Source organism: Tachyglossus aculeatus, chromosome 4, assembly GCF_015852505.1.
Source record: "Tachyglossus aculeatus isolate mTacAcu1 chromosome 4, mTacAcu1.pri, whole genome shotgun sequence".
In the NCBI taxonomy this organism is placed as follows: domain Eukaryota; kingdom Metazoa; phylum Chordata; class Mammalia; order Monotremata; family Tachyglossidae; genus Tachyglossus; species Tachyglossus aculeatus.
Window position 1 is genome coordinate 26124200 of NC_052069.1, and position 13826 is coordinate 26138025.

Below are 13826 nucleotides of genomic sequence, written 5' to 3' on the forward strand. Positions count from 1 at the left end.
CACAGAGTAATAATAATAATAGCATTATTATTATTAGACTGTGAGCCCGCTATTGGGTAGGGACCGTCTTTATATGTTGCCAGCTTGTACTTCCCAAGCACTTAGTACAGTGCTCCGCTGTGAGCCCGCTGTTGGGTAGGGACTGTCTCTATATGTTGCCAACTTGTACTTCCCAAGTGCTTAGTACAGTGCTCTGTACACAGTAAGCGCTCAATAAATACGACTGAATGAATAAATGCACTCAGTAAGCACTCAATAAATACGACTGAATGAATGAATGAATTTATTAAGCACTTACTATGTGCAAAGCACTGTTCTAAGTGCTGGGGAGGTTACAAGGTAATCAGCTTGTCCCATGGGGGGCTCACAGTCTTAATCCCCATTTTACAGATGAGGGAATGGAGACACAGAGAAGTTAAGTGACTTGCCCAAAGTCACACAGATGACAGTTGATGATGATGATGGCATTTATTAAGTGCTTAGTATGAGCAAAGCACTGTTCTAAGAGCTGGAGAGTTTACAAGGTGATCAGGTTGTCCCGTGGGGGGCTCACAGTCTTAATCCCCATTTTACAGATGAGGTAACTGAGGCACTGAGAAGTTAAGTGACTTGCCCAAGGTCACACAGCTGACAAGTGGCGGAGATGGAATATGAACCGATGACCTCTGACTCCAAAGCCCTTGCTCTTTCCACTGAGCCACGCTGACAGTTGGTGGAGCTGGGATTTGAACCCATGACCTCTGACTCCAAAGCCCATGCTCTTTCCACTGAACCATGAAGCTTCTTCTATCTTCCCCAGTGCTTAGCGCTATGTGCCTGGCACAGAGTAAGCGCTTAACAAATACTATCATCATATCATCATCAAGCAATGCCACAATGGATCAGTCCAGATATCTCTATATGACTGGTTTTTGTTTGTTCTCATTCTCTTAACAAGCAGCCTACAAGGTATTGATTTTTACATCCCAATTAAAGAAAGATGAAATGTATTAAAAATGCAATGTTCATAAAATGATAAATTGTAACAATAATGTCAGTTATTGAGCACTTACTATGGAGTAAGCTACCAGGTAATCAAATCGAACATAGTCTCTTTCTCATAAGGGGTCAAAGTCTATAATAATAATAATGATAATGGCATTTGTTAAGCACTTACTATGTACAAAGCACTGTTCTAAGCGCTGAGGGGATACAAGGTGATCAGGTTGTCCCACATGGGGCTCACAGTCTTAATCCCCATTTTACAGATGAGGTAACTGAGGCTCAGAGAAGTTAAGTGACTTGCCCAGGGTCACACAGCAGACGTGGGGGAGCGGGGATTAGAACCCATGACCTCTTACTCCCAAGCCCATGCTCCTTCCACTGAGCCATGCTGCTTCTCTATGAGAGAGGCAGAAAAGGTGTTTTATCACCATTTTACAGATAAGGGAACCGAAGCTTGAAGAAGGAGGCCTTCCCAGACTGAGCCCCCTCCTTCCTCTCCCCCTCTCCATCACCCCACCTTACCTCCGTCCCCTCCCCACAGCACCTGTATATATATATAGGTTTGTACATATCTATTACTCTATTTATTTTACTTGTACATATTTATTCTATTTATTTTATTTTGTTAATACGTTTTGTTTTGTTGTCTGTCTCCCTCTTCTAGACTGTGAGCCCACTGTTGGGTAGGGACCGTCTCTATATGTTGCCAACTTATACTTCCCAAGTGCTTAGTACAGTGCTCTGCCCACAGTAAGCACTCAATAAATATGATTGAATGAATGAATGAAAAGGTAAAGGGCATGCCCACAGTCCCCTAACAAGGATTAGACTCTGGGTTTTCAGATTGCCAGTCAGGTGCTCATTCCACTAGGCCCTGGCAAAGACTGCGCGTCGCATCAAAACCACACTTACCTCTCTGCTTGCATTTTTCTAACCACCTCCTTCCAACGTTTGTGAGATTCTCTGCATTCCTTAACCACGAGGCTTTTTTCTTCCACAATATCCTCTTTCTTCCTCGATCTGTCAAGTCTAAACAATTCCTTCGTCAAAGCGGCATGTTGATTGTTAAAGTTTCGAGCCAATAAACGCTCCGCCGCATTTCGCCTCTTTTCTTCTAGAAACAGAGACCTTCTTTGCCTGGCTTCCTGGATTAATTGGGATCTTCTCAGCTGAACTTGTTCCAGACTTCCTTGAATTTTCCTATTATCTTTTTCACATTGCTTTTGGACGTAGTCTTTTTTCTTCTCTAAAAACTCCCGAACATTTTGGTTCACTTCATTCCTGGCCATTTGGACTTGATGGACTTTGTGGGCTCTTTTCCTCCGTTCTTCACATTTATGTTTCTCCTTATAGGTTTTGTCAATGGCATATAATGGTGCCAGTCGCATAGATTCACCTGTCTTGGCAAAAAGTCTCTTCTCCTTTCTCGCCTGGTGGTAGTCAATTTTATGTTTGGAAGTGTGGTGAGGAAGAATAGGAGCAAACCGGGGAATCTCAGGTTGGTGATCTTGTTTTTGCTGTTGGTACACCATTCCAATATTCTTCTCCAGTTCTGGGTCATGCATAGGAGCTCTAGAAACGGAAATCCTGAAGTTCACGTTTAGGTTTTCTTCCACACTGAGGTCCTCTTTATCCTTAAAAAAATCTATGATGCAAATAGCAAAAGCTTACTCTTTTGCTACATTTTTTTACTCTTTTACATTTATAATCTATAAATCAGTCATTTAATCATCATCATCATAATAATGGTATTTGTTAAGCGCTTACTATGTGCCAAGCACTGTTTTAAACACTGGAGTAGATACAAGGTAATCCGGCTGTCCCACGTGGGGCTCGGAGTCTTAATCCCCATTTGAGAGAGGAGGTAAATGAGGCACAGAGAAGTTAAGTGACTTGCCCAAAGTCACACACTACATTTTGATTTCCTTACTTTGTCTTAGTGAACAAAGCCTACTTTGAAATAAGACTGAAAAACTGCATTATTCATGATCTAGAAGCAGAGAGGCCTGGTGGAAAAAGCATGCACCCGGGAATCAGAGGACCTGTGTTCTAATCCCAGTTTTACCACTTGCCTGCTTTGTGACCTTGGGCTAGTCACCTAACTTCTCTGTGCCTCAGGTTCCTAATCTCTAAATTAGGGATTCAATCACTTTTCACCTTCCCTGTTAGTCTGTGAGCTTCATGTGGGACAGGGACTGTGTCTGATCTGTTTACCTTGCATGTACCCATGGCTTAGAAAAGGGTTTAGCACATAAAACGCACATAACAAATACAATTATTCTTCTTATTATTATCATTATTACTTTTACCTAAATCAGTCTAGATTTCAATAAAAAAATTAATCATCATCAGACCCCAGTGCTTGATGCATAGTAAGTGCTTAACAAATAACATAACAAATAAATGAGAGAAAATGCTGAGACTACTGCAGGAGTCATCTTATTGGTACAAAGGGCCATGATTTGAAGTAGGAGAACCTTTGTTTTTTCAACTGTATTTATTGAGCACTTACTGTATGCAGAGCACTGTACTAAGCACTTAGGAGAGTACCCAGGATGGTTCAGTGATTTGAGCAAACCATGTTAGGGTTACATCATAGTGATCCTTGTCATCATTAGTCTTTAGAGAAGCAGCGTGGCTCAGTGGAAAGAGCACGGGCTTTGGAGTCAGAGGTCATGGGTTCAAATCCTGATTATGCCACTTGTCAGCTGTGTGACTTTGGGCAAGTCACTTCACTTCTCTGAGCCTCAGTTACTTCATCTGTAAAATGGGGATTGAGTGTGAGCCCCACGTGGGACAACCTGATCATCTTGTAACCTCCTCAGTGCATAGAACAGTGCTTTGCACATAGTAAGAGCTTAATAAATGCCATTATTATTATTTATCGATGCCAGCCTTGTCTTGCATACTTGTGTAGGCATGTGAATTTGATATTGTTATTTGTCGTCCTCATTAGAGTGTAAGTTCATTGTGAGGGAGGAATTTATATTTCAGTGCTTCTGGTGCATCTTCCCAGCTCACCACGGAACCCTTGGGAGGCGACCAACAAATACCCCTCTGACTAAAAGATGACAAGTGCAATTCACGCGAGTCTTTACTCAAATGTAGTTTTATGCTCTCGGGTAGTGATGTAGCATTCGTTTGGGCCGCCAAACTAACAAAATGTAGGGGAAAGTGTAGGAATCGTATCTTAACAACAGGCCTTTGTTTGTAACTAAATTACCGAAGCTACAAAAGAGAGAGCGCCGTGACGCTGTGCAGTTCTGATTCTAGTCCTACCGTCAGAAATGTCCGGAAGAAAGAACTCCCTAGACCCCCTCCACAACTCACCCGAGGGGCCGAGGCCTTAGGAACTGGTTGCTAGGATGCATCTCTCCAGTTGCCTAGAATTTACTCTTCCTCCAACGCTAAATCGCCTCCAAATGTACATTTGGAGTTGATCACTTGTAGAATGAATTTTGTTCTAGATGAACAAACCTTCTGTCATTGCAAAACTAAACATTTCTTGTTTACTCAACATACCACTCAAATGTGCCAGAAGACAGTGTAGTAAATAAAATCCATTCATCCATGTTATTGTGAAAATTTATATTGTGGAGCTCATGGTTTTCTAAATATTTAAAGGCAAATCATAACATTTCACAAATATAGGCTCATGTTTATCTTCAAATTGAGAAAAACATTTTCACAGACTGTGGTAACTTAATTACACTTGCATTTAAATGATCATCTTAAGCTTTGATGGCCGGTGAAAGGAAAAAATTGCATCATTACTCTGGATAATTTTCGATACATATTTTAGGGCTGAATTTTCAAGTGCTATTGTCCCATTTTGAAAAATAATTTTTTCAGAAATAGAATTTTCACACCCAACTTAACCATGCCCAAATGTGATTACCAGATCCAAGGTTTAATGCTTGCAGTTAATTTAAATTAACTAGTGTTGGTGCTGAATAGAACTGTCCGTGCATTTGCATTTTGTCTCTAAGAGTCTGGCTTTGATAATGATCTTTTCCTGTTTCAGCTAGTGGAATAGACAAGAATGGGGAGAGTGGCACTTGTCTGATTACAGTTTTCTAGTTATTGGAGCACGTTGGAACATGAGGGCAAGGAAATGGCACCCAGGGCCAGAAACTTTGGTTTACATTCCATGTGGACTGAAGGTTTAAAAATCTATCCAAGAGCAGCGGTAGTCAAAGTAAGATTTTCCAAGCCAACTCCTAAACATTCATTCATTCAATCGTATTTATTGAGCACTTACTTTGTGCAGAGCACTGTACTAAGCGCTTGGGAAGTACAAGTTGGCAACATATAGAGACGGTCCCTACCCAACAGCGGGCTCACAGTCTAGAAGGGGGAGACAGACAACAAATCATATTAACAAAATAAAATAAATAGAATAAATATGTACAAGTAAAATAAATAGAGTAATATGTGCAAACATATATACAGGTGTGATGGGGAGGGGAAGGAGGTAAGGCAGGGGGGGACGGGGAGGGGGAGGAGGGGGAGAGGAAGGAGGGGGCTCAGTTTGGGATAAAGAGGTGAGGGAGAGGTGAAAGATGAGAGAAGAGAGATGAGAGATACAGAGCAGAGAGATGGAGAGAGACAAAGAGGGAAGAGAGAGATGAAACAGAAGAGAGAAAGGAAAGATGGAGGGGGAAGAGATGAAGAGGTGAGAGAGAGGTGAAAGATGAGAGAAGAGATGAGAGATGGCAAGCTGAGAGATGGAGAGAGACAAAGGGGAGAGAGAGATGAAACAGAGAGAAGAGAGATGGAGAGAGACAGAGAGAGATGAAAGATAGTGAGCAGAGAGATGGAGAGAGACAAAGGGGAGAGAGAGAGAGAGATGAAACAGAAGAGAGAAGAGAGATGGAGTCACCTGCTGTACCAGAGACAGAGGGAATTCTTCACACATCCACAGCATTGCTTTAAACCTCTCGAAGGCAAAGCCTGATTGACAGAATTCATGGGGAAGTCCAAACTGCCAATCTCCCCAGCCACCGAGAAGCAGACAATTGGGAAAATTATCTGAACTCTCCAAATGAAAAGGACTTTATGCCTGAATTATGTGGATAGCTGCCTTACCTTCTATTCCTTCTTAGCCGTGAACGCGTTTTGCAGGAACAAAATAAAGCAACACTGAATAGCAAAGTTCCCTAAAAATCTGCCCATTTTTGCTTTGCATTGGTTTATTTTCTTCACTTTCACTCTCCTAAGAAACCATATGAGAGCATAGAGATTTCTAGTTCAAACATTAATAAATGTTTTCTAATTGATCACATAAAAGAACCAATGCAACTGATGTGTTGTATATGTCATCCAGCAAAGGACACTGAAAGCATTCCAGCAAAACATGTGGAAAACATTGGAAAATCAGGAAAAATAACACTGTTTAAATGGCCTCAAGCAATAAGTTAAAATAGGCAAGGTAAGATAAAATGCATGAATTTGGCAGAAAAATATAGGATGTAAAAATGTAATCTCTTTCAATGGAAACCGTAAGATTCCTATAGTGTATCTAATCTCAGACCTCTAAGTGGGTTTGGAGCAAGTAGTTAATGGAGATAATATCACTTAAGATTGTATAAATTTGATCAAAGGCACTTTGATAGAGACCCTCAAAAAATTAACCCTCTGACCTTATACCAGGAGCAGGAAATTTTAGTTTTCTTCTTTGAAATACCTCTTAGTTTAACAATCTCACTTTCTGATCAAGATTTGGATTTTTTTTTAATGTATTTGGTGAACCATTTATTCTCACTGAAATGGCCATGCAGGGCTGATTTGTTCTACAGTAATGTTCACTATGGAGGCTTTGTGAGTAGGATAACATAACTGTTATAGTAATTGCAGCCTGTGAAGAACCGATAGAAATTGTAAAAGTTGCAAGCTTCATTCACTTCATACTTATTATTATTGTTGTTGCTATGATTAATATTTTTATATTAAGCGCTTAATGTGTTTCAAGCAATGATCTATGTTTTGGGACAGATACAAGTTAATTAGATCAGACACAGTCCCACACTGCTCTATACCTCAGTTACCTCATCTGAAAAATGGGGATTAAGACTGTGAGCCCCACATGGGACAACCTGATCATCTTGCAGCTATCCCAGTGCTTAGAACAGTGCTTGACACATAGTAAGAGCTTAACAAATACCATTATTATTATTACTAATGGCTTTATATAGCCTCAGTTAACACAGGATAGTTCATCTGAAGAGGGGTAACCAATGTGGAAGGGAAGGTAAACAGTGCTTTGCACATAGTAAGTGCTTAATAAATGCCATTATTATTAGTAGTAGTAACTACTTCTCTGAGAAATAGCTAATGGTGCAATAAAGTAACCTTAAGGGAAAATGAGGGAAAATAGTCTTCTCCTCATCACTCCCCCAACTCATTTCTTATTTGACATACATGTTGACCTTCTCCAAGTTCACTTTATACCCTGCAGGAGATATGTAGGGTATAAAGTCTTTTAGACTGTGAGCCCACTGTTGGGTAGGAAATGTCTCTGTATGTTGCCAACTTGTACTTCCCAAGCGCTTAGTACAGTGTTCTGCACACAGTTGGCGCTCAATAAATACGATTGATTGATCGATTGTAGGGACAATGACACTGGCAGCAGAATCTCCAGGAATACCTAAAGTTATTATAATAATAATAGTAATTACGGTATTTGTTAAGCGCTTACTATATACTAGGCACTGTATTAAGAGCTGGGTTGGAGACAAGAAAATAGGGTTGTATGCCTGTTATCTTGTTATATTGTAATAATAATGATGGTATTTGCTAAGCACTTACTATGTGCCACGCACTGTTCTAAGTACTGGGGTAATAATAATGATGATGACATTTATTAAGCACTTACTATGTGCAAAGCACTGTTCTAAGTGCTAGGGAGGTTGCAAGGTGATCAGGTTTTCCCATGGGGGGGCTCACAGTCTTAATCCCCATTTTACAGATGAGGTAACTGAGGCCCAGAGAAGTGCAGTGACTTTCCCAAAGTCACACAGCTGACAATTGGTAGAGCCGGGATTTGAATCCATGAACTCTGACTCCAAAGCCCATGCTCTTTCCACTGAGCCATGCTGCTTGCTCTACAAGGTAATCAGTTTGTCCCACGTGGGGCTCACAGTGTTAATCCCCATTTTAAAGATGAGATAGCTGAGGCACAGAGAAGTTAAGTGACTTGCCCAAAGTCACACAGCCGATAAGTGGTGGAGTCGGGATTAGAACCTACGACCTCTGATTCCCAAGCCCGGGCTCTTCCCAGCCCTAAGCGCTTAGTACACTGCTCTGCATACAGTAAACTCGAATGTCTGACAACAGATCCTGGTAGCCGCAGCAGGTTCTTCCCAAACAGGAGCAATCAATCAATCAATCAATCAATCCATCATATTTATTGAGTGCTTACTGTGTGCAGAGCACTGTACTAAGCGCTTGGGAAGTACAAGCTGGCAACATATAGAGACGGTCCCTACCCAACAGTGGGCTCACAGTCTAGAAGCAAGACTATGAGTAGGGCACAGGAAGAGGTGGGAGGGAAAAGGAGGCCTCACTTGTATACCCAGGATGCTCAGGTGTTCTAAGTAGAAAATACAGATACACAGTTGCCCTCCACTGGATTGTAAATTCCTCGAGGGCAGGGACCTCTCCCAAGCACTTAGTAATAATAATAATAATAATAATAATAATAATAATAATAATAATAAAATAGCATTTGTTGAGCACTTACTATGTGCAAAGCACTGTTCTAAGCACCGGGAAGGTAACAAGGTGATCAAGTTGTCCCACAGGGGATTCACCATCTTCATCCCCATTCCAAAGATGAGGCAACTGAGGCACAGAGAAGTAAAGTGACCCGCCCAAAGTCACACAGAAAGACAAGAGTTGAGGATGACAACCAGGTTGTAGGCTTTTGGGATAAGGATGATGGGGATATCGACAGAGAGGAGAAGCAGTGTCGCCTAGCGGATAGAGCACGGGCCAGGGAGACAGAAGGATCTGGGTTCTAAATCTCAACTCCTCCACTTGTCTGCTGTGTGATCTTGGGAAAGTCACTTAACTTCACTCACTCCCTTGGTGACCTCATTCACTCCCACGGCTTCAACTATCATCTCTACGCTGATGACACCCAGATCTCCATCTCTGCCCCTGCTCTCTCCCCCTCCCTCCAGGCTCGCATCTCCTCCTGCCTTCAGGACATCTCCATCTGGATGTCCGCCCGCCACCTAAAGCTCAACATGTTGAAGACTGAGCTCCTTGTCTTCCCTCCCAAACCTTGTCCTCTCCCTGACTTTCCCATCTCTGTTGACGGCACTACCATCCTTCCCGTCTCACAAGCCCGCAACCTTGGTGTCATCCTCGACTCCGCTCTCTCATTCACCCCTCGCATCCAAGCCGTCACCAAAACCTGCCGGTCTCAGCTCCGCAACATTGCCAAGATCCGCCCTTTCCTCTCCATCCCAACCGCTACCCTGCTCATTCAAGCTCTCATCCTATCCTGTCTGGACTACTGCACCAGCCTTCTCTCTGATCTCCCATCCTCGTGTCTCTCTCCACTTCAATCCATACTTCATGCTGCTGCCTGGATTATCTTTGTCCAGAAACGCTCTGGGCATATTACTCCCCTCCTCAAAAATCTCCAGTGGCTACCAATCAATCTGCGCATCAGGCAGAAACTCCTCACCCTGGGCTTCAAGGCTGTCCATCACCTCGCCCCCTCCTACCTCACCTCCCTTCTCTCCTTCTACTGCCCAGCCCGCAACCTCCGCTCCTCCATCACTAATCTCCTCACTGTACCTCGTTCTCGCCTGTCCCGCCGTCGACCCACGTCATCCCCCGGGCCTGGAATGCCCTCCCTCTGCCCATCCGCCAAGCTAGCTCTCTTCCTCCCTTCAAGGCCCTGCTAGAGAGCTCACCTCCTCCAGGAGGCCTTCCCAGACTGAGCCCCTTCCTTCCTCTCCCCCTTGTCCCCCTCTCCATCCCCCCATCTTACCTCCTTCCCTTCCCCACAGCACCTGTATATATGTATATATGGTTGTACATATTTATTACTCTTTATTTATTTATTTATTTATTTATTTTACTTGTACATTTCTATCCTATTTATTTTATTTTGTTGGTATGTTTGGTTCTGTTCTCTGTCTCCCCCTTTTAGACTGTGAGCCCACTGTTGGGTAGGGACTGTCTCTATGTGTTGCCAATTTGTACTTCCCAAGCGCTTAGTACAGTGCTCTGTACATAGTAAGCGCTCAATAAATACGATTGATTGATTGATTCTCTAGGCCTCAGCTACCTCATCTGTAAAATGGAGATTAAGGCTGTGAGCCCCAAAAGGGACGTGGACTGTGCCCAACTTCGTTAGCTTTTATCTACCCCAGTGCTCAGTACAGTGTCTGGCACATAATATCCGCATATTTTCTACACTGTGAGCCCACTGTTGGGTAGGGACTGTCTCTATATGTTGCCAGCTTGTACTTCCCAAGCGCTTAGTACAGTGCTCTGCACACAGTAAGCGCTCAATAAATACAATTGATTGATTGATTGATCTGCACATCCACCAAGCTAGCTGTCTTCCTCCCTTCAAAGCCCTACTGAGAGCTCACCTCCTCCAGGAGGCCTTCCCACACTGAGCCCCCTCCTTCCTCTCCCCCTCCCCATCCCCCCTGCCTTACCTCCTTCCCCTCCCCACAGCACCTGTATATATGTATATATGTTTGTATGTATTTATTACTCTATTTATCTTGTACATACTTATTCTATTTATTTTATTTTCTTAATATGTTTTGTTTTGTTGTCTGTCTCCCCCTTCTAGACCGAGAGCCCACTTTTGGGTAGGGACCATCTCTATATGTTGCCAACTTGTACTTCCCAGCGCTTAGTACAGTGCTCTGCACACAGTAAGCGCTCAATAAATACGATTGAATGAATGAATGAATAAGTGTTTAACAAATATCATTGTAGTATAGCTCTCTGCATATCATAAAGGGCTCCATATATAAAACCCATTGATTGATTTGTGGGTGTGTATATGTCTGAGAGCTGTCTGCCTGTCTATTTCCCCAACTGTGACAATCTCTCCCTCTCTGCCTGAAGTGCTCACTCTCTTTCTCCTGACTTAATCAATCAGTGGTATTTATTGATGGCTTACTCTGTGCAGAGCACTGTATTAAGTGCTTGGGAAAGTACAATATAACAATATAAGAGACACATTCCATGCTCACAGCAAGATGAGTCGAGAGTCTACAGTTGTCTACTGTGCCCTTTATTCCTGCTTTTTTCTTCTCCGCAATCTTGGCAACTCAGGAAGTACGGTCACTTTAGAATTCATTCATTCATTCATTCAATCGTATTTATTCATCATCATCATCATCAATCGTATTTATTGAGCGCTTACTGTGTGCAGAGCACTGTACTAAGCGCTTGGGAAGTACAAGTCGGCAACATATACAGAGGGTCCCTACCCAACAGCGGGCTCACAGTCTAGAAGTGGGAGACAGACAACAAAAAAAAAACATAACAAAATAAAATAAATAGAATAAATATGTACAAATAAAATAAATAGAGTAATAAATATGTACAAACATATATACAGGTGCTGTGGGGAGGAGACGGAGGTAAGGCAGGGGGATGGGGAGGGGGAGGAGGGGGAGAGGAAGGAGGGAGCTCAGTGTGGGAAGGCCTCCTGGAGGAGGTGAGCTCTCAGTAGGGCCTTGAAGGGAGGAAGAGAGCTAGCTTGGCGGAGGGGCGGAGGGAGGGCATTCCAGGCCAGATCAATCAGACAAATTCCTGGTCCAATTAGGAGATGCACTAAAAGGACATGATATGTCTTACGATGTGAATACTACTGGAATACAAGTCATCATGGTATCTCAGGTTTTCTCTCAATATCTGTGGATTCTGGATACAAATAATAATAATTGTGGTATTTGTTGAGCACTTACTATGTGCTGAGCTCTATGCTAAGCGTTGGGGTAAATACAAGGTAATCAGGTTTCTAGACTGTGAGCCCACTGTTGGGTAGGGACCGTCTCTATATGTTGCCAACTTGTACTTCCCAAGTGCTTAGTACAGTGTTCTGCACACAGTAAGTGCCCAATAAATACGACAATGAATGAATGAATGAACATGGGGCTCCCAGTCTAAATAGGTGGGAGAATAGGTATTGAATCCCCATTTTGCCAAAGGGGGAACTAAGGCACAGAGATGATATGTGACTTGCCCAGGGTCACACGGCAGAGAAGTAGTAGAATTGAACATTTTTAATGTTTCTCTAATATCTGCTGAGCATTTATTATGCGCCAGGCACTGTACTAAGCGCTGGGGTAGCTACAGGATAATCAGATTGGGCATAGTCCACGTTCCACATGGGGCTCACAGTCTTAATCCCCATTCTGCAAATGAGGAAACTGAGGCACGGAGAAATTAAGTGATTTTTCTCTAGGTCCCACAGCAGCTAAGTGGCAGAGCTGGTATTAGAGCCCAGATCTTCTGGTTCTCAGCCCCGAGCTCTTTCCAGAAGTCCAAGCTGTACATTACCCTAACATTATTTAAAGAAATATATACAATGCTTAATCTAAGAGTGGAAAGAGCACAGGTCTGGTAGTTAGAAGACCTGAGTTCTAATCCCAGCTCTGCCACTTGTCTGCTGTGTGACCTTGGGCAAGTCATTTTACTGTGCCTAATCTGCAAAATAGATATTAAATCATATTTCCTCCTAATTAGATCACGAGCCCCATATGGGATAGGGACTGTTTCTGTCCTGATTATCTTGTTATCTACCCTAGCGCTTAGCACAGTGCTTGGCACATCACTGTGCCTAATCTGCAAAATAGATATTAAATCATATTTCCTCCTAATTAGATCGTGAGCCCCATATGGGATAGGGACTGTTTCTGGCCTGATTATCTTTTTATCTACCCTAGCGCTTAGCACAGTGCTTGGCATAAAGCAAGCACTTAACAAAAAAACAAATATCAAAATCATTATTTACTTTTGAGTATAATTAGACACAACTAATGTTTATTTTCAGTTCGTGTACCACTGAAGAGACAGCTTTGCCAAAGCTTTCCTTACCGCTACATATAGGTCACACATTTTGAAGACACCAACTGATGGTGAAATTCACCTACGGGTTTGTGTGTGACTGAACCAGTCAATATGAGATCAACAGTCCTGGCTGTAAGGGGCATACGAAAGGTGTGATAAAATGGACAAAGTACACCTCTAAAATAATTTTGCTTAATTCAATCCTTTTAATTCATGTATTTCATAGGTACGAAAAGGGAAAATGAGGCCACTGAAATTCAACTGAATGAGTTATTTGAAGTTATTGCAAAAACCTTGACACTATCCAGGCAGAAGACAGTGAAAGAGAAACAGCTCGGGATTGCTCAGTGGCACTTGGAATACAATGCTCTCCCTTCAGGGTTGCAACTGGGGAGTTTCCAGTACTCTACCAGTCTGGCTGCAGGAGTGAGAGTCAAGCAGAGACATGTATTTATTTATTTTACTTGTACATATCTATTGTATTTATTTTATTTTGTTAGTATGTTTGGTTTTGTTCTCTGTCTCCCCCTTTTAGACTGTGAGCCCACTGTTGGGTAGGGACTGTCTCTATATGTTGCCAATTTGTACTTCCCAAGCGCTTAGTACAGTGCTCTGCACACAGTAAGCTCTCAATAAATATGATTCATTGATTGATTGATTGATTTCCATTCCTAGCTTGGGCAGTGGTTAGCAAGTGAAAGAAGGCAGTGAAAGAGAAACTGCTCAGGATTGCTCCATAGCACTTGGAATACAGTGCCGCCCCTTCAGGGTTGCAACTGGGGAGT

At 42.6% G+C, this 13826-nt stretch overlaps 1 protein-coding gene across 2 annotated transcripts in view; it reads right to left on the minus strand.

The window, feature by feature from the left end:
* The window catches only part of LRRIQ3 (leucine rich repeats and IQ motif containing 3), a 141456-nt gene that overhangs the window by 6466 nt on the left and 121164 nt on the right, over positions 1–13826 (minus strand). For both annotated transcript variants that reach the window (XM_038745812.1, XM_038745811.1), the window contains exon 7: positions 1897–2629. In XM_038745812.1, coding sequence (XP_038601740.1) covers positions 1897–2629 — 733 coding nt within the window. The remainder of the gene's footprint in view (positions 1–1896; positions 2630–13826) is intronic.